The 22,169-nt window shown below is 40.0% G+C and overlaps 1 protein-coding gene across 3 annotated transcripts in view; it reads right to left on the bottom strand.

The window, feature by feature from the left end:
• rabgap1l (RAB GTPase activating protein 1-like) overlaps positions 1-22,147 on the bottom strand; it is a 113,719-nt gene extending 91,572 nt beyond the window's left edge. Inside the window, exons 1-10 of one of the 3 annotated variants that reach the window (XM_069153290.1) lie at positions 22,058-22,147; positions 15,642-15,848; positions 15,108-15,255; positions 12,231-12,438; positions 10,389-10,563; positions 8,147-8,304; positions 7,450-7,560; positions 5,660-5,726; positions 5,354-5,456; positions 3,426-3,592 (exon numbers count right to left, since the gene is read on the bottom strand). In XM_069153290.1, the coding sequence (XP_069009391.1) occupies positions 3,426-3,592; positions 5,354-5,456; positions 5,660-5,726; positions 7,450-7,560; positions 8,147-8,304; positions 10,389-10,563; positions 12,231-12,438; positions 15,108-15,255; positions 15,642-15,779 (1,275 nt within the window). In that variant the 5' untranslated portion in view covers positions 15,780-15,848; positions 22,058-22,147. Of the gene's footprint in view, positions 1-3,425; positions 3,593-5,353; positions 5,457-5,659; positions 5,727-7,449; positions 7,561-8,146; positions 8,305-10,388; positions 10,564-12,230; positions 12,439-15,107; positions 15,256-15,641; positions 15,849-21,759; positions 22,024-22,057 lie in introns of those variants that run through there. The other 2 variants (XM_069153292.1, XM_069153291.1) reach the window with 2 other exon arrangements.
• Between the last annotated feature and the right edge of the window lie 22 nt (positions 22,148-22,169).

The following is a 22,169-nucleotide window of genomic DNA, read 5'->3' as shown; positions in this document are numbered from 1 at the left end:
ACTTAGCCAGTATGACGAGACTTCCCTTCTATTTAACCAGGACAGAAAGCAGCCCCTGATGATGGTCAGTCTTGAGAGGGCAATCAGCATGACCAACTTTAGGTCCGAAATCAGGCGACACCAATAAGAGAAATGGTATTTGAAACGAGTTGAAGAACAACGGCATCAGCAGTGGGATGCAAGGAGTTTATAAGCCAAAACATCAATGAAGCCATCAACCAAGTCCAAGTGATGGTGGTGAACCACAAAAGCCATATAAAACCATGACTGGCCCGGAACGGCTAGCTGTCCGAGTAGTACAAAATGATGCCTGGTGATAAAACCTTTGTGAATTTAGGACTTTATCCAACAATAGACTTTGAATCACCTGTAATGTAAATCGCCACCATAATGAGGGATATCAGTGATTACTTTCAACATAACATGTTCAGTTTTAAATCCAAGATGTCTAAATCGCTTAATATTACTTTAACTTCTCCTTAAATGCATCGTAATAGATCCAAAAAAAAAAAAAAATGTACAAGGGGACAAAGACACATCCAGACTTGACCTTCAGTGTCATAAGCAACTGATGTTTATTTCTGGTCTATTCAATTACTCGAGTGCTGTAGCCCCTCTCCTCCACCTGGTAGAATGGATCAATGAGCTGTATTGATCTACCCACTCGCATGGCGTCTAATGACTAACTCAAGTCAGTGATGAGAGCACAAATTGGCAGAGAATATCAAGCCTGGCCTATTTTTAGAGAAAATCAGAGGAGGTTTAGGTAACATCATTCTCTTTGCTGTGGCCTCTGCCAGTGAAGAGTTAACCTCTGGGATGGATTATTAACAGTGATATAATTCTGACAGAAATTTGGGCCAACTCACTGTTCAAACACAGTTTCATCAACTATGGATATGTAAGACAAGGGAAACACAGAATTACTATTTTGTTGATATACTAAGAAAGCTAAGCTCCCTGCTGAATGTTATTGTGTGAGATGAGGACCAGTTTACTGCACAAAACACTGTAATGGTCTCTATACCTGGTACCACCACCATCTGACTGCTTCCTCTAGTTTTTATTTGCTCATCTTAAATGGCAGAAAAACAATATTTGATATTTTGTTGTCTTCTTATTTCTATATTTTGTTGCATAAAAGAGAGTTCATTTTCAGAAATGTCGATGCAAACTTAATAGTTATTGTTTACACATCTGCTATCTTTTAGAAACTCCTCAGTTATTTTGAAAATAATGGAAAACTCAACATATTTCTAATCCTTGTCTGCACCTCAGTTTAACCTTCTTTAAATCTAATATTGACATTTGAACTTGAATTTGAACTTCAGTCTTGAAATAATAATAAATGGACTGGACTCCACTGATCATAAAGACTGAGCAGGTTTGTTTCCAAGTAGAAATACTGAATATATTTTCCAGTGAAGCAGACACGGGAAAAATTCTGGGATGTTAGTTCAGATAATGACTGTTTTTGGTAAAAGAAGACAATAGGACTACATATTTTATATGTCTGTGTATCACCTCTGATTGCCATCTTCTGCAAAAACCTCCACACAATATTATCTTTTAATTAGCTCTTAACCACAGCACCAGTCCAACACTCTTCCATTTACTGAGGAGATAACTAGAGAGGCAATCAGGCGGACGAGTCAACCCGCTGCTGTTAATTACCCGCACGCAAATAATGAGACTGAGCCTCTTATTAGCTTCCACAATCCAAAGCTTCCCCACACTCCACTGCTTTGCCAGCTCCCCACGGCCTACTAAAAGAGATCTGCTTTTTAACAGGGGAGAGGAAGCTCGCAGCTTAACTGTATTTTTTTAAGCACCTGCTCAGGCTACGTGTGCTTGTGTTGGTGGGAGGTAAGTGAACGTGCACTCTCTCTCAGCACTTTTTAATCAGGAAAGTTGTGAGGAAACTTAAAAGGGCGAACGTTCCAGGGAGTTGGTGTTCGCTATGGCACACGAACAGTAAGATACAGGAAGAGTATAGTTTAGTGAACTGCGGTTTCTATTATTCAGTTGCCAGACAACAGGGTACAAGATAAATGTGGCATGGAGTTTAGCAGTCGCTGTTAAATTTGAAACAAGGGAAATGTCGAGCTGTGTATAGTTGAGGTTTTGAGTGTTTCCATGTGAACATGGGAAGGGAATGACATGTTGAATATCAATGTGGTAGCTTGATAATTAGAGGCAGGCAGACTAAAAAAGATGCACAGATGGAAAGAGAGAAACGGAAGTCAGCTGATGAGACATTTGTATCATTCAACACAGATCTGGAGCTTACAACAACCAAGTGTTTCAGTTCTCTGGGGTTCAGCGTTTGACTGGTCGCTGACACACCACACCGCCTCCAAGCTGCCTGCTTCGACCTCCTCATCCACTCCATTCATCCTCCAAGCTGCCCAGCCACTCAATCCAAACACTCCCTAGACTTTTTGGAAAGCCTGGCCTCGTCTCAGAACTGATGTCGTTTGGGCTGTGAAGCCCTTTGAGACATATGTGAAACTGGGTCACATCCATAAACGCAACTTCACTTGAATAATCTTGTAAAATCAAATTAGTAATTGCAATATGGCTGACACCTTTTACAGCCAGAGATCTCTGCTGAGACTCCTTCAATTCATCCATTAATTTATTTGTACAGCAATGAGCTCTATTGATCCTCCCAGATTATCTTTTAAATATTTTTCCTAAAGTCCTATAGGCAGAGTGGGATACTTTGGATAAATCATGATGGAATGGATTGGCTCTATTACAAACACTGACGAAAAATATCAATGTTGTCATTTCCTTTGAACAATAATAAATCACTACTAAATTATTTGGAGACATCAAAGTGATGAACTGACTGAAACTCTCTTAAGCTTCCTAATCATGCAACTGAAAACTTTCAGCAAACAGTTCAGCAGGAAAAGTTCTTCATCAGCGATGCAAAAATCACAAAAAACTCTGAAGTAGCTTCGCTTATTTGATTTGCAATGGTGTAGTGGGTGGAGTAGACCCCCCAGAGATATTAAACAGATAGATATCATCTTAATAACAGTATGGACATATCACAGAAAGTTGACAAAGACAAAAACATGAAAGAATAATACATTTTTTAACAATAAGAGAATAAAATGAATGATAAAGATTCACGGTACAGTATATATTGTTCTATTACGCAACCCTACAACCAATCAGTCAGAAACCATTTGCTAACTACCCCCAAAGTGTCCAGCCCATTACAACCTCATCCACAGAGCTTCATCTTTCCCCCTAACGATTAGGTAGCCTCCTGCATTTTACAGTGTGTGGGTCATATCCACTTTGATGTCACATGTCAAGTTCAATCAACCCGGACGTTTAAACGAAAACGTACAAAAAGCATGAGCGTGTGTGCAGGTTCTGTGAGGTTTTCGTAGTTTCAGTATATATACCTGTCTGAGTTTGAGGTAGAAAGTCTCACTGAAGGTCTTGCGGCTGAAGTACCAGAAGCGTTCGTTGGACGGGTAGACCCGGGCCAGAGTTTCCAACAGGAAGCGAACCGGCTCCACCACTTCAGTCACTACCAGGTCCACTGCCACTGTCATATAGACCTGCTTATCTGGAGCAAACCAGGAAGTAAAAGCAGAACAAGAAAAAAAAAGAAGCTAATTTTAGTGACAGGTACAAATGCTAACCAACAGAAGGTGCAGTGAAGCCTTCAGAGGATTCAAAGAATAACCAGGTTATAAACTGTCAACCGGTCCAAAACTGGTGAACAGAATTCAAGATGAAATCCATGCTGAAGTGATTTCACCAGGCTTCTGTTTGGCTCCGACTGAGCGGCAGTAAATCCACACCATGTAACCAGTGAGGATGCCACACCCCCTAGTGGATAAACACAAAGTCCCAAACTGAAGCTTATAAATGTATCTGTTTGGTTTATTCTGCTTACCAAACATTTCTTCAAATTACAGCAGATGTTTTGTTTTATACAACATAAAGAAATAGATGTGAGCATCAAAATAACTGATCACTTAATGCTTCTGTTCAGTATAATTATAAATAAAAGAGGAACAAGAAGAGACAGATGGTCTTGAGAATTTCACAGTACGGAGGTTTTATTACTTTAATCAACTTGTTTAGAGACATAAAATAAACACAGACTACTATTTACTGATAATAAGTAAAAGGAAGTTCAGTTTTAGTAGATGAAGTATCCTAACTTTTGTACAGATTGTTACTGAGAAAAAACAACAACATTTTGGACAAAGAATTCTATAAACCTCATTTGTGCATTTCACACGCCTCAAAAGTACAATAATATGAGAACCAGGTATGTTTCACACGCTCTATAGTTTGACTCAAATCTACCTTTAAAATAATATTTAGATTTTTTTTTTAAATAATCTAATCTTTGTGTTTGTGTTAGTCTGGCTCCACACTCCCTGACGTCCACTAGGTCGACTGCTTTGACAGACTCGCCATCCACCTTCAAGACAAACTCTAAGAGACTTTGAATCTGCTCCGACCTCTTCTCAAAATGCTGCTTTTAATTCCATTTCTTACGCGCGTCACCAGCTCTGTTTCGCTTGCTGCACGACACAATGTGTTTATGCTTCCACGTGTAAAACATGCGAAGCTTTGACAAGCTACGCATCACAAGGCCGGCCACGACGCTATAAATTATTCCAGAGAATGGATGGAGGCAATTATCACATCCAAAGTGCGAGTGCAAGCACTGCATTACTCGCAGCTGTGCCCTTGATCTTTTGGTGGTCCACCATGTCACTTTGACAATAATGTATGAAAATAAATCCTGCTGTATTGCACATGTGTGTGTAGAGCCACAACTCCTCAGAGAGCATTTTACTGACAGCCAACAAATGACTGTTGTGTGTTCATGAATAAGAAAAAAGGACTATGAGTATAAACACTGTAACGTGTTCAACAGTCAACAGTTTTCTGGCTTTGTATCTTTTAGTAACATACAAATGTAACGTTTCAATGGTCTGCACTGCACTTGTACAGCCTTTTATCACCTTATCGGTCTCAAAGCGCTTTTTACACGGTTTTCCATTCACGCATTCTCACGCACATTCACACACTAATGAGCTGCCAGGCAAGGTGCTCGCCATCAGGAGTACATTCACACACCGATTAATATAACATCGGGAGCAACTTAGGGTTCAGTGTCTTGCCCAAAGACACTTAGGAACGTGGACAGGAGGAGCCGGGGATCGAACCAACAACCTTCCAACCTACCATCTGAGCCACAGCCTCCCACAATGTGTCAAAGAGTTTGTAAATATTGATGAAAGTGTAGCTGCATGAACTTGTACCAACTAAAATATAGTTGAAGGAGAAAATATCCCATCCTGACCTTTAGGTGTGTCTTCATTCAGTGCCTGAAATGTTGCCATGTTGGGGTTCCATGTTCCTGTGATGATGTAGGCCTTCCCGTCAGAGCTCTTTCCCATTGATTCCTGCATACATATTAATCATTGACTTATTTTGAAATCAGAAGTTGTATGTTTTATACTGTAAACTGCAACAACATGACTTCAATACATAAATATTATTTTTCAATCAAAAACAATGAATCAAATAGTTGAAGGTCTCCAAAGTGTTCCCCAAATAAAACTGCTCAACTATGATTAGGTACTGTTATGCATCGGGTTTTGCTTACCATGTCTAGTAGATGCATGTCACTGTTGCAGACTTTCTGTCCTGGACTCAGCAGCATCCCAAAACACCTCGAGGGAAGACAGAAGGTATAATCCACAAGTCAATAACCACTAATACCACTGCAGAGTTACAGTCTGCATTCACCAGCAGAGTGAGTCAAGTTAGTCGAAACGGGAAGGAAACTGAACAGTAGAAAAAAGCTCAACTGGCTAAACTACACTCATATAGAGTATAATATAATGTTAACCCATTATGGCCTAGAGTTTCCTCTATAAAACAATCTAAAACTTAAATGCACTGTTTGACAACATCCTAAAACCAGAATTGTCAACGTTCACTAAAACCATTATTTTATATCAAATTTCATATAAAATTAGAGAATATATATATATATATATATATATATATATATATATATATATATATATATATATATACACACACACACACACACACACACACACACACATATATATATATGAAGTAGTTCATAGAAATGATCCAACATCATCACTTGATTCGGTAAAGTCATAAAATGAGTTATATAAATATATATATATATATATAATTTATTATATGTATATATTATATATATATTATATATAATATATTTTATATATATATATGTTTATATATTTTATATATGTATATATTTATATATATTATATATATTTATTTATATAATATATATAAATATAAGTTCATAGAAATGATCCAGCATCATCACTCGATTCGGTAAAGTCCCTTTAACTTCATGCTGGAGTTTCTAAAGTGCATTACATAAGAATACATTTACAGTTGGTCCATCAATTACGCAGGATGCTTCATAATTATTTCACAAAATGCAGCTCAGGTGTCTTTTTAAGTGACACCTTGGTAATGTGGCCGTTAGTGTGAAGTGTTAAGACAACCGTTTTCACCAAAAGGGTCATCCAGCTGCTCAGTAATGCGTACAGAACATAATGTACTGGGTCCACATAATAGATGATGCAAAACCAAACAGCTTTTCTAAAGAATTAACAACGAAGACCAAGGTTATAATAAAAAAAAAAAAAAAATGAATATTAATGTAGTGCTGTCAAATAAAAAAAGGATCAGTTCCAAACACAATAGGGGTTTCCACAGGCACTAAAAATAAAGGAGAGGGCAGGTGTCTGTCTCCCTCTGATAGCAATAGGAGGCAAAGGGTGAAGATGAAAAGAGGAAGTGACCTAGTTTTTTTTTTTACTGCTGCTCCAGCATACAAACACATAAAACAGGGGGAGTGCAGGATGTTGGAAGTGATTTATGGATTTCAGAATTTATTTTCTGGCACTTTTTATTTTTCTCTTTGTTTCAATGTTTTGCTGTTCCAGCATTTTAGGTATTGAATGTGTGCACTGTCCTTGAGAAAAAAAAAAACAGTTCAAGCTGTCTGGTGCTGTCCTATGGAAAGTCTTTGTGTAATTCACTAAAATAAAGTTTATAACAATGCTATAGATTTTGTATGCTGTGTTTCTACCCAGCATGTTTACAGCAGTGTTTTCCTTTAGTTCATTTCTGACTGTGGAAGCGTGACACAATTATAGTGTTCAGAAAATAACTCTCCTGAAGGTAATTGGTTAATGGAAGGGAGGATAATGATGTAGACTTAAAGTGCAACCTGAGTTATAGAGCTGGGGAGATTTATTCCCTCCTGAACAAACAGGGTGAAGAATAAATGCAGTACAACACCTGTGATGGCCCAATGCAACAAAGACACCCGGTGGAAAGTAACCAAGACCACGTCAGGCATTATATATTGATCCTCACCTCTCGATGCCCAGCTCCTTGTTGCACATCTGTTGAACCGAAACAACAACTTTCTTCTGGACCCCCTGTCGCAGCTTGAAGTAGAATTTATCTCGGTCCTTAGGCACTGCACTGCAGCGAGGAAGAAGGAAGTGTTAATATATACAGTATAGATCCTGAGGAACTTTGAAATACTCAAATCAAACTGCAATCATTTCTGAGTACTTTCATTTTACAATGATTTCAATATTGTTGTCTGTCTGAATGCCAGCTCATTCTCTAGATCTTCCATGAAAAAAAAAAGATTACTACCTTCATATGAATGACCCAGTTATAGATGAAATATGACTTGCCTCAAGTCTCCTCCTGAGAGTATTACATCTAACGGGCATCTTTCAGAACAGCTAATCGGCTATTTTATTTTCGTGGAGAAGCAATAGCAGTAAGAAAATGAAAATCCACGCAACAATATTTCATGGCTTGTGAAAGTGGAAAAATTGTGTTATTGTGTTGATAAGTTTTAGGCTCTCTACAAGAGAACAATAAAAGATAAACTACAGATCAAATAAAGTTGCGGCAGCACATTAAACCTTTTCCAAATACGACCACATCCGTCATACCAGCAGTCTTGTGCTGACAAGAAAAAACAAACTGTGTGCGCTCGTTCGTGTGTGTGTGTGTGTGTGTGTGTGTGTGTGTGTGTGTGTGTACCAAGTACCTGTAGTTCCCTTTGCCATCATCCTCTCTGATCTCCAGTGAGACAGTGAAGGTGTAGAGATCGCTGTCAGGCGGACCGGACAGCGTTGTGTCCCTAATGTCTGCTGGTCGTGAAGAACGCCGAAAGGCTGTCGAGAAACTGTACAGGATACGACTGACCTGGATGGAAGAGGACAAGAGAAAAATATGAAGGAAAACAGAAGCTTTGCAGACAAAAAGAGAAGTAGAAGTGCTTATCAGGAGGAGGAAAGAGATTATAAAATCTGAAGGGAATAGATTTATGCAAGAGCAAAAGGTGAGCAGTTTAAACAGAATTAATATAGATCATGAAGAACATGAAAGAAAAAAATAAGCCATAAAGATGAGAGTAGAATAGACTAGAGATTACTGAGAAAATACAGCTGAAGACAACAGTGCCCCCCGGTGGTATACGAGTGTTAGTATTTATGGGTCATGTTTGCATCAATATACAGTGTACATGCAGAAGAGGAAATGTCTGTTCCTTGATGAAAATCTAGACAATACAGTACGTGTATTGTGTTTATTAGAGCCCAGGGCCTGAAATTACAGCTCTGCCATTTCCGAATGAACACGGATACTGTGGACAGAAACACAGTGGTTGTGAAGGTATTTTGTATCCATTAATGTGAGTGGATTATGAATGAATTATTGCACAGTCCACTCTCCTGGTGTCATGATGGCTTTAAATGTTATCTGTATCAGCAGCAACATCATATAACACGCAGGCAGACTGTCAAAGACAGTAAAATGGTATTGTCTTTTTTCTTATCAACTTTTAAATGACAGGATGTGTATGGAAGTTAAAATGCTAATTACCCATTTTCAAAATTATGAATGATTCTTTTCCTGTTCTGTGTGGCCATGGTAATCAGTTACACACTTTATTTCTGACGTGGTTGGACAGCACGACATACGAACCACGTTGGCTCAAACCGAGCCATTAATCATCCTTTTTTGGTAGTCAAAAAATAATGTCTATTTGTTTTTAAATGTATCATTTATTGTTTATAATTATTGTTTAAAAAGGATGAGTAAAACATGATCTGGGAAATATCAGAAATGCTCCTTGTCGCATGTGCGTGTGCGCGTGTGTGGGCATGGGCGTGAGATTGACAGCAATTTGAGGCACAGGACAAATTGTGTTCATAAGTTAAGAGAAATTCTGCTGCAACTCTCACCTTCTTTTAAATCAAGCTTGAAGACTTTTCTGTTTTGCTGGTGCCTTTCATTAAACCAGATTTGAGGATCTTGATTAATTTCTTGCACTACAGTGCAACATATTTCTGTATTTTATGTCCTACAGTGCACCGTAACTTTTATCCTAATTTTAGTTTGTTTTGTTTCTGCTATTTTAATGTTTTTAAATGTCTTTAAATGTCTTTCTCTTTTGCCTGATGTTATGATGCTTTTAATGATTTTATGTGAAGCACTTTGAATTGCCTTATTGTTGAAATGTGCTATACAAATAAACTTGCCTTGCCTAAGGAGGGGACTTCAGCAGGATTGTTGTTGTTAAAAGTCTGTGGCTCTTGTGTTGTTTAGCATGCAACTGACCGGCTCAGTGTGAGTGTGAGTGATATATATATACACACACGCACACCATTTCCTGTTTGTCCACGTGGCTGGACTTGGACAACTTGTCATGTTTACAGCCAATCAAATCTTGCATTAAGCAGTAATGTCAGCTCAGTGTGTGTGTATATATATATATATATGTATATATTTCCCCATTTTAGTTGTGATTCAGATTTTGTTTCTTAAGAGTGAACACAGGATGAGTTAGTTTACACAATACAGTTTGAGCAGCATGTCCTTGTGTGTGTAACAAGATTGTGTGTTATTCACTCGCCTTTGTAAACACATTACTGTCTTAATAATACGCCCAACTGATGACAATGAAATACTGCACTATTGACTCAAGACCAAGTTTTTGTTGGTCAATCCCTTCTCACTGTGTTAAAGGTAGCAATGTGCCAACAATGCACCTGGCCGCACCTCATTTCAAGACCAACACACCCATTGGCACACAAATGGATACCAGTATATTTGTCATTTAAACAATTTGGGCGCTGGATATGACGAAGCATTGTTCTAAAACTGGGAAAGATATTTGTGTTGCACCGGTTTTAAGATCGGTTTATAAGATAGCTATGTGTTGTACAGAAGAGTAAACATCATGTTGAAGTGCAGTTTGTAATGTGGACTAAACGTATCTAACTCACAGCCTCTTTGATGTGGCAGGAGAAAACATGGATCTGGAAGTCTTCCGAACTCCGGTAACTCTCCGTGAAGGAGAAACAGTCACTTTCCACCGAGCCCTCTCGGCCACGAGCACAGAACAACACCTTGTAGATGGGGAAGGAGGCGATCTCTGTTCCAGAGGCCTGGTCCGCAACCCTGAGGAGAGTTAGTTCATTTTACACAGGGAAATGATGCTCTGAGCAACACTTACAGTCACTGTAACAGTAGATTAAAGAAAGAAAATTTTCATTTGTAAATGCATTTAATATGAACCGGTTATACTGCACTTTATTCAATGTGTGTAATAATATATTTTTAAATGTATTACCATATTTAGATAGATAGATAGATAGATAGATAGATAGATAGATAGATAGATAGATAGATAGATAGATACTTTATTAATCCCACAAGGGGACATTTTTTCACTACGGCAGCATTATAGGTACAGGAAAGCAATAAAACAACAGTAAAATATTACATATAAAAATGCACAGTATATACAATAAATAGAATAAAATAGAACAATTAAATTAAAACTAACTAAACAATAGTGCAAAGATTTAAACAAACAAGAAAACAGACAACCAACGGTGTTATTGTTGTGTGATGGATTTTGCCAGAGGTGATTTATTGTACAGTCTTATTGCAGTGGGCAGGAATGATCTCCTGTATCTGTCCTTGTGACAGCGGAGCTGGAGGAGTCTTTTGGAGAAAGTGCTCCGCTGTCCCTGCAGCAGGTGGTGGAGAAGGTGGTCAGGATTATCCAATATGGATAATAGTTTCCTCAGCGTCCTCCTCTCCACCACCTTTTCCAGGCTGTCCAGTTTCCATTTATTTTATATATTTCTTTTTCCAGACTGCCTCACCTTAAAAGACCCATAACATTCTGACACTTTTAAGATTGTGTGTGTTAACATGTAAAATTGGTTGTGGATACTGTACGGTTATTTAACACGTGTGGTAATAGTCTGTCTCATTCAATCAGGAGGGAAAGGCCCCCAACCGTCTCCTAGTAGTCCAGAAATGTCAACTTTTTCATTTTGGTCTCATTTCCTCTTTGGTGTATCTGAACATTTCATGTTCCCTTTTCATTGAATGACTCAGGATGGTTGAAAAGTTTCTGTTGAATCATGCTGCAACTGCTGGCTAAAAGGCTTTAAAGGAGGTGGGCACAATAAATCATAATCATGGCGATGTATTTACCCAACAAGTGGTAACGTGGTCATTTTTCTCAGGAGTCATTGTCTTCATATCATGTATTCACCTTATCTTTAAGTGCCTCTAACACAGTTGGGATTTGTTTTTGTTATGACCATAAACTTAACTCCCTGAATATAGTTATAAATATTCTCCTGCATCGACATCACCATAAAACTTTGTCAATTGTCATAATATTTTACCCAAAGTACATGACTTTAAGTAGCTTAAAATAGAAAGAACCTGCATACCCGGGCCGAGCACCTGTGACTGGCTGTTACGTTGCAGGAGGGTTAAGATTAGGGTCACGATTGAGATTAGGAACCAACTGACAAGACAGTACCACAGCCAATCACAGCAGTGTAGAATTTAGAGCATATGCAGGCCCAGCAAGGGCTTCTCCCGCAGTCAAATAGCCGCTACATCTTAAATTTATAATTCAAGAAACATATTTTACAGGGCATATTTAAAATTTTTCCAAAACTCACTATAAATTCCAAACCATATCTAGGCCTTGAAAATCTGTTTTTTTATATTTTGTAAATTTCATTACTTCTCCAGGAATGTCGGTGTGGGAACCCGGCACACTCCTAGACATTGTCTGTCTCATTTGTCTGGCTGACCTGACAGAGCCGTCTGGACCACAGGGGACGTGCAGTGTGATGGGGATGGGGATGGCACTCTCGGCTCGCAGAGTAGCCATGGCCCTCTGCGCCTCTGCCTCGTTGCGAGGGGCCTTCACCCAGGTGCAGCCCAGGTAGGACAGCTTGTTGAACTGGACGCTGTCCTCCTCCAGGACCACGGGGCTGCTGGATGGAGCTGGACATGTTTCTGTGGACAGACAGAAACGGCGTGATATTGTAATCTTTTTCTGAAAAGCTGTCTGCCCAGTATTGTGAAGTAAATGGATGTCTACTTCTCTCAGTTTGGTCAAATTTAAAAAGACTGATAAAATAACAACCGTTTTGCTCACATTCAACAACAACCATGGGTCTGGCTGTCAACGTGTCGTGTGACCATGAAATAACATTCGATTGATAGGCTGGATATGTACTATTCAGTTTTTCCAAGTCAAAAAGAACATTTGAAATACCCACATTATTCCTCTTCGAACAAATGATGTCACTTTTGCCATTCGGGTTTGGGTTATGTCATTACAGATATGTATAATGTACTTGTAGATGTTATGACTAATTGTAATTACATTTTCAGATGTCTACAATTCAATTCTGACTAGTCATAAGTCCCATTAGCGACATCTCAAACCGGAGATATCGTTCATTTTGCCAAGCCAAAATGTAATTACAGGTATTTTCAATTAGCGTTTGGAGTATATATCCATAATTCAGTCTGCAGATATCAGCAAATGTACATAACTGTAATCACACAACTCCCACACGTGGATGGCAAAAGTGATGTTATTTGTCTGAAGAAGAAATGATGTTATTGATATCTTAACTGTTCATTTTTTTAGTAGGAACAATTTTACTACGGATATCTGCAAAACGTATCCAGTCTACTTCTTGAATATTAAACCAGCTTGCCATAGAAACCACAAAAACACCTCTGCGAAGATGTAACGATGAAAAAAAAAAAAAAAGGTGAGACAGAAAGACACAGGGAGCTCAGAAGGGTGATCTGTGAATTGACCTTTGACCTGGAGCTTGCTTTCACACTCACAAACAGGAAGCAGAACAATGAGCGCAGCAGCTGGACTTCCACTGCTGACGGGCTCTAATTCTGTATCATGCTAACCGTTTCCTCTGAGTTCACTGCAGCTTTGCAGCCACAGCAACACTGTTAGCATGGGAAATGTGAAAGTAGTAAGAATGGAAAGTAAATCAGTAAATAAATGTGTTTTGAATTTAAAATATTTTAAAGGTTGAGCATAGAAAATGAATGGTCAGTATTATTCTCAAGCACTAACAAACAATATTTTCATTTATTACAATTTTCTAAAGCATTCAGACTGAAACTGTGTCTTAATTTTTTTTTTAACTTCAACCGTCTTTGTTTCCCTGCATTCACCTGCTTGAGAATATATAAAAGAAATGACAGCACTAATTAAACAAAACGTTTACACATGCGTTGACTTTTCAAAGTTTGTGGCGCTGTATGTTTTATTCTTGACAACATTGTTAACTCTGCTATATGTGTCCAGAGGGGAAGGAATGTGCTTCCCTCCACAGTGACACGTGATTTAATTCACCGTTTCGTTTTACCTGAAAGTAAAGAGCTTCACAAGAAGGGCTTAAAAAGCCACGCCTACGTCATCCAGAAATACATCGAGAGTTTCAGAGCATCAGGTGCATCTGCTCTGAGTCGGGCACGGACATTTACTTTTCTTCAATGCGTGTGTAGTTCAAGTCTCTAGTCTTAAAGTGGGTTTAAATCACAGTTCAGACTATTATATTTGATCTTACACAGTAGTTGGAGGCACTACACATTTTAGACTCACTTAAAAACCAGAACCAGGAATAAACACAGATGGATATGAACCTGAAACATAAGGGCCACCATAATGGTTTTAAACATGATGAACATATGGTTGGTCAGTTGACTCCATAAATCCCAGATAATGAAATATAATTAATAATGAGTGCAGTCTTAATAATGAGAGGCCCCCGAGGGACTGGAACCTGTTAGCATGGCAGTACTAATGCCTTGCACCTGCTATTGAGCTGAACCGTGCAGCACATCGACCTCTGTTAGTCTGTTGCACTGACGTTTGTTGAACCGTCTGGGTCGACCGGTCCTCGCTAAAAGACAAAGCAGTTGAGCCAAAGTCAGAGTTCAGAAGAGTTCACACAGCAGCCTCGCTAGTCTGATATGTCAAAACTGGTTTGTGTCATGCACGGCAACATTTTTTCAAGGCAATCGGGTCAGTTTCAAATGTTTTACTACCAAGAATGTTTACACATGATTATCTCCACTCTGATGTTCAGTGAAAGAGGCCAAACATTATAATAAAGAAGTGCTTCTATGAGGTTTTGCACACACCATCAGAAGATAAACTGAGAATAGAAAGCAGATAATAAATAATAAAAGAAGTTATCGCCATTATTCATGCGGCTCCTAATTTGTTTTCCATTATGGCCAGTGTTCTGCCTCGCTTATGTTGACTCTCCACCAAGAATGTGACCCGAAAAAAAAAAAACAGCCTGCTAATGGCAAGTTTATATTTCCATGCTACATCCAGTGAGTCAGACTAACTGATTATTACACGTTACATTTTAGTAAAATATTGGAAATTCACCTCTCGAGTTAGTACAACGTCCAACGGGAAAACTCGCATGAAGACAAGTGCTTTTTTTAAAGTAATATCTTGCATTGAAAGAAATTGCTACCTGGAAAGAACTAAGTGAATTACAGTATATCATACCTGATATTGAACTTGTTCGGTCGGGTGAATAAAAAAAAAAACAACTGACTGGCAGATTGAAACTAGATGCAAGTCGACACAACAGCTGCAAATGGAGCTGAAAGGTTCGGAAAATTACCTGCAGGTTGAGCCTCCATGGCTCGGCTCTCTGGTTCGCTGTGCTTCTCCATCTTTTCCACGCTGCCCTTCTCTATCTTCACCTCGTCATCATCATCCAACACCTCCTCCATAGCTTTTTCAAGCTGCTCACTCCCATTCCAAGACATCTGAGAGAGAAATGACAAGAAAAAAAGAATTTGGGAAGTGGAACAAAAGATTCAAGGAGGGTTAATCATCAGTCCATCATCTTCCTTTTGTAGATTGCAGACTGTAATTACACAAAATCACTTGAATTGCATTAATGATAACGATCAACATATACTGGAGCTGTAATTAGTCAAACCAGTGGTAGCTATGAGAGGTCTGGCCGAGTTAACAGAAAAGAGAAATGATTAAATCCAGGACGGTGATGGGACAAGGCTGTTTTTGCTGCATTTGGTTTACATTTTACGACTTCAAAAATCAGGCCAGCAGCTTTTAGGCAGCTACAAAAGAGATGGCAAGGGTGGCCTCGTATTATGTGATTCGATCAATATCCGTGTGTGGTTCTGACCTTGAGTCTTGGTTTGCCCTCAGAGCCTTGTGGTGACCCGGCGGCGCCAGGCTGCACCAGAACAAACTCCTCGCTGGTGACGGTGGCCACGGACTCTGTGGAGCTGCTGACTTTGCCCAGTGAGGAGTTGTCGTCCATGATTACTCGTGGTCAGCTCGGGAGACCAGGGTTAAAGCTCTCCCCTTCCCTCCGGTCTGCCCAGGCAGCCTGAATGCACAGCAAACGGAGCAGCGTTAGATTCTTTAGGTGCTCCTCTGGTGTAACAAAAAAAAAAAAAAAAAAAAGTTCTGTTTCAATAAGTTAAGGTCTATAGTAAAAAAGTGTTCCGCAACAGTTGAGTAAAGCCCGGCAGACGCAGCATTTCCAGCTTTCACAAATCACATTTACCTCTTACTAAAACACACACAAGTACTATAAACAGACAGACAGCTGATGTCTAATAAAATAATTTGGCAATTTATAAAAGGATTTGATCAACGCTTTCTGGAAAATGACTAAAAATCTATTGAGTCAAGCCTCTAGTTGTACTTTTTTCTGTTTTATATATCATTGTAAACTAAACATCTTTGAGTTCTCGGCTGTTTGCTGAACAAACAAGACCTCTAAAGTTTCCTTAAACCTTTAAGAAATATTTTACTGTTCCAACTTAATTGAAAAGGAAAAATAATCGCAGATTCATCTTTAATAATAGATTTATATACTGAAAATGATGTTTAAAAAGAATCCATGTAATCAAATTAATACAATTTACTAGCGGGTCCAGATGTGTGTAGCCACTGGCAATGCAAATATCAGTGCACCGAGTTACTTCCATTTCTTTTATAGATGCAATTTATTGCTTAATTTGCGTTCTACACCAGCAGAAATGCATGAACGGGGCATTCATTCACACAGTGACACGATTACAAGCACACAAAAGGCCTTCACACGCACTTAATCTCGACAAATTATATTCATACACGGGATGTGCGCACGCACACAAACATACTTAAGAACAACAACAGGGTCATGTGCTCTATTCGCATTTATTCAATTCCACAAAGCGCAGCATGAAGCAGAAAAGCGAACACACCCGCTGATTGGGTTTATGCTCTTTGCAGCTTCTTTAATAAGCAAGGCAAGATACACAGACGGAGACAGGGCATGCTGGGAAACTACGTGATTTAGAGCAAAAAGTCTGCTTTGCCTATGTTGGACCTCATCTCTCGTCTTCTGAATCAGACTGGACCCGAAGTGCGCGGGAAACACGATCCAGTCATACTAAACTGGCTAATAATTACAGTTACTTAATGCCGAGTGTGCAAGTACAGGACATCCCATAATCACCCTCCCACACATACACGTACACACTGGTGGAGCTACACTGGTATAGAAAGGCAATGCGGCTCAGTATTTCTGGTAAGAAAAGGGTAAACTACAAGTGCATGTGATTACAAGTGCATGTGATGATAAGGGGGGGAGGGGGGTAATATATATATATATATATATATATATATATACCAGATTTTGAAATGTTACGTTAACTATCACACTGTCATATCAATCCACAATTAATTTTACTGGCATTTGTAAGTTGCCAGTTGGTCATTTCAAACCGGAAAAATACACAGTTACAAAATTCGTCCACATTATCTTGTTTCCGCTCTAACTCTTGCTGCTCTTGTGCGGCCGGACACTCGAACTCCAACTGTAAACACAGCAGAAAACTTGCACCCGGTCATTACCCGTCTGTTCCTCCAGTACGGCGGTTAGCAGCCCTGCTACCCAAACACGTCCCGTATGGAAAGTGTGAGCGGACAGCGGAGTAGACAGACTGCAGCCACCGGAGCTCTGTGAACCAGCAGCATTATATCCATGAGTGGACCCGCTCTGCTGTATGAACAGTACCAACAAGTCGAACACGAACTGTAATCTTTGCCACGAGAGTCAGAGGACGTGCTCCAATTGCACCTCTATAAGTTTTACAAAGTGTACGCACGAGAAGAAAGCTCTGACACTTCGTTGGAGGGATGGTTGATAGGGGGCAAACCTTTCTTTTCGGTCATCTTCTCTTCATCTGGTGATAGATCATGCCGGCCACACCCCTGACGTTGTCACTCAAACTAATTCCTCCTTCTGACTTTCCTGTAAAGAACGCGGCTGCTAACTGCATGTTTCCTGCTTCTCATTCAGACATTAAGGGCCATAATTCAATTCAATCTTATTCTATTTATATAGCACCAAATTACAACACAAGTCATCTGTGGCCACTCTGCATAGAAAGATTGAGACTTAACTATATTATAGCGAGAAACACAACAATTCAACAATTCCCACGTGTCCCACGGTGACAGAAAAAAAACTCCCCTTCAACAGGAAGGAAGCCTCAGAGAGAACCGCACATAAGAGCAATGAGCAGACCTGTCTTTGCAACATAGCAAACCTGTTCAATGGGTAAATCATAATAACACCATTAGGGTTAGGCTGGATCTGATTTTACCCATTTTAAAATACGGCATCAACTTCAAACGTTTCATTTATGTGCAGGTTTTTGTCATGTCTGTTTTCAGATTTTGGCAATGCTGGCCAGTCCACACCGTCTCTGGCATGAAAACAGGCCAACTGCTGGCAATCTATTACAACAACAACTTTGTCGTCCGAATGGGTAACTCCTTTTTCTACAATTAGGGTGTGACAGTAGCACCGACAGGGTCACGAGTTCATTTCCTACTACATCATTTGCATTTGTAAAAGATCCTGGAAACCCTTCTGTGCAGAAGCAGCCAATACACACACAAGTAACCACAGCTTGAACAACACTGAGCGCAGTGACTCCACACAGACCCGCAGAGAAACAGTTCAGCCTCCTGAAACTGGCTTGATCGTCTCTGCCGCTCAGTGACATCTAACACCTGTCATGGAACCGCTTCCTGTTAGCTCAGGAGGCCACAGCCATACAAATTACTTTCATAGTTGAATACGACTCGGCACCTGTTGTGTTTGTTTAGGGTACAATTAAAAGTGTGCTAACCACTGTGAAGAAAGAACACTGTTCTGACCTCAAGTGCACTGTAGTGACAACATGTATAGCACACTGTACAACACGGCATACAAGACTAGGAACAGATGTGGCATCTCAGTGAGACTGATGAATCGGTGTGAAATCTAGACTAATTCTTCCTGACACTGTTAGTATTCGGGCTGGCTGTGTAACACCACTTCTTCAAGTAGCCCTCCATGCCAAAGAAACACCTCCACCAAGACGCACAACAAAAGGCTACTCTGGTTTCATGCCAGTGCTGAAGCCTGGCCTACATCAGACCAGTACCCGTTTATTCCTGTTTGTTAATACTACCACAGTCTGCTGCCAATTAACTGCGTATACAGAAGGTCCATAATTCAATCAATGTATTGACACACGCAGGAAACAATTAATGTCATCTGCTAATACATCAGCTTAGGGGTGCAATTAACAATTACTTTCATTATCAATTTACTTATTAGTTAGTATAAAACTTAGTATAAAATGCCAGAAATAAGCATTGCAGTTTCTCAACGTTCAATCACTTTAAATCGCAATGAAATAATACAGCGGAGTCCAATATGGGAGGTGTACAAATAGCATCGGAAAATATTTCTTGTTGATGAGCTGGCAGATGTCTGTCTGACTTTTTAAATTGTATCAGGATGTGTTGAACTTTGTTCTTAATCTGTGGACAATAAATAGAAAAGTGCAGGAGCCAGAGCACCGACACATCTGGTTTAAACTGCAGCACCACCAGGTTCACTGGTGAAACTAACCAAACCATATTTTCTATCGACATGCTTCCACTCGGCCAAATCCTCCAACGACACGATGTATCTTTCCATTGCCATGCAGACGACACACACCGATATACTTTCCGCTGAGACCTGGTGACCCAAAGAGCCTGGATGCTGTCTTCGATTGTCTGTCTGACATTAACTGTTGGATGGCTCAAAACTTTCTTCGGCTCAACAACTCAAAATCAGAAGTTCAATTCCCCAAACAATAACACCAGTCTCATTGAGAGTCAACTTGGTCCCCTGTCTGCTTACTTAAAACCTGTTGCCAGAAACTTAGGAGTAATGTTTGACTCTCAGTTAAGCTTTGAAACACAGAACAAAAAAAATGGTCTAGTCCTGCTTCCTTCAATTAAGAACCATCTCCAGAATCAAACCCATACTGTCACACTCTGACCTGGAAAAAGTAATTCATGCACTCATTTTCTCTCGACTCGACTACTGCAAATCCCTCCTTTCTGGCATAAACCAAAAATCTATCTCCCGCCTCCAACTAGTCCAGAATGCAGCAGCTCGGCTTCTTACTGGTCTTAACAGACGACATCACATTACTCCAGCTCTGGCCTCTCTCCACTGGCTCCCGGTTTGGTTTTAGAATTGATTTTAAGATTTTGTTGATCACTTTTAAGGCCCGCCTGGGTCTGGCCCCGAGCTACATTATTGAAATGTTAGCCCCGTATGAGCCAACTCGCGGCCTTAGATCCTCCGGTGGGGCCCTTCTGGCCGTTCCAAAGTCGAGACTTAAATCAAAGGGTGACCGTGCTTTTGCCATTAGGACCCCTCGATTTTGGAACGACCTACCCGAGGAGATAAGGCTCGCAGAATCACTGACTTCTTTTAAATCACTTCTTAAAACCCATTTTTATAGAACTGCTTTTAAGTGATGTCGTCCTTTTATGCAGTTCTTTTATTCCCCTGTTTCTGTTTGTTTATTTTATTAATTTATTTGTTTTCTATTCCATTTGCTCGTTTTGGTTAATTGTTTGGTTTTCTTGTATTCATTACCTTTATGGTATGGTCTTTTTTTTTTGCCTCCTGTTGTCTTAAATGTATTGACGTTATGTATGACTATGCTTTGCTTCTCTATAGAGCACTTTGTAAACTCTGTTTTTAAAAAGGTGCTATATAAATAAAGTTATTATTATTATTATTATTGGTTAACAACATTTTTCAAACTGAAGAAAGCCTCTGTCCTTTTCTGGAGTACAGTTACTCTGCTCTTACTGTATCGGGCTTAACTAAAGCTAAAATATAATTCACGGAACAACATCCTTTTTTTTTTTGTCTGATAACTCGCCATACCACAAGTGTGACAATGCGCTCAGATCTTCAACTAAGAAAAAGCAGAACGGGACTTTCACAGTTATTTTTTTTTTGTAGTACGCTAATAAACCCACTGAATTGTGTTTAGGATATATTATATCATATCGCACAGATTATTTTGAAACGCTCGAAGGGTCATGCCTAAAAAGAATTTCACACATTCCATCATGGCATGTCAATTTCAAGCATCAAGTTTCTCCTGCCAGACAGAGACTGTGGAGATGATGTCATCCAGAGCCAAATCCTGGAGCTGATCCACCAACAGTGGAACAAATGTTGTGACACCACGACTGCGGCCGCAGTAATTTCTCCGGGATGAAGTGTGGGGGTACACGTTTCCCGCTGCACAGCTGTAGGGGCTCCAAACGGGAGCTCAACCGTGTGGGAACAGGTCAAACAAGATACCCCACGATCCCTTTGCTATATTAAACACGACTACAGGGTCAAATAGCACCATTGTAACATGAATACCTCATTAATTCACAAGGGGATGCTCTGACTTCGACCTGACCGGACTGTTGTCAGTGGTCCAAATGTGCCTTATTCTGTGTGAGGGTGAAATCGCCCCACTAATTACTGCAGTACAGTTGTTGTCAGTCTCAGTGATGTCTGCAGGCCTGGACGAAGCACATCACACAGTCTCTCACCAGCAGCAGCAGCAGCAGTTTAGCCATCTGTGGCAGCTCCTCTCTTTAAACAGCAGTTTTACGGACATGCGGTAGGTTAAATGACATTGACGAGGTATTCTGTCAGAAACGCATCTCCACAGCTGTCGGACGCACGTAACCTACGGACTTTTTTTTTTTTTTTTTTAAAGCGGACAGTTTCCCATCGTAGTAGCCGACTAAAACCGCAAACGACACAAACAGAAAGACAGAGGCACACACACACACACACAAAAAAAGCTAATGCTAACTTATCCGTGCAGTCACTACAGTTTTGTCCTGATAATAACACAGGGTTGTTGTTGTTGTTGTTGTTGTCACAAGCAGACCTGTAGACGAGAAGGACAGCTGTCAAGAGCAGGTGAGGCTGAGCAGGAAGTACCTGTGTGTGTGTGTGTGCCTGGCGTTAGCTAACCAGCTCGAAGTCCAAAAAAAAAAAAAAAAAAAACAGTTGGGAGTTTACAAATGAAGCTGAGCGACCTCACTCAGCAGCACCCCGCCCGGCTCCGGGGCGACATGACTGGGGAGAGACGAGACGAGACGAGACGAGAAGGAAATACAACGCTTTCTTCTTCTTCTTCTTCTTCTTCTTCTTGTTTAGATAAACAGAGCTCGTCGTCAACTTACTTGTTCGCAGCGTTGTCGGAGTCGCTCGCTGGGTGTCAGAAGAGTTGCGGCGAAGATCGTGTGTGTTGAAGAAGATGAATCACTCGGGAGTTTATGTGACACGCCTTCCGGT

This window comes from Embiotoca jacksoni, unplaced genomic scaffold (genome assembly GCF_022577435.1).
Source record: "Embiotoca jacksoni isolate LCO1_2020_lvr unplaced genomic scaffold, fEmbJac1.0.p SCAF_19, whole genome shotgun sequence".
In the NCBI taxonomy this organism is placed as follows: Eukaryota; Metazoa; Chordata; class Actinopteri; family Embiotocidae; genus Embiotoca; species Embiotoca jacksoni.
Note: the sequence above shows the minus strand (reverse complement) of the source record. Positions and strands in the feature narration are given on the sequence as shown.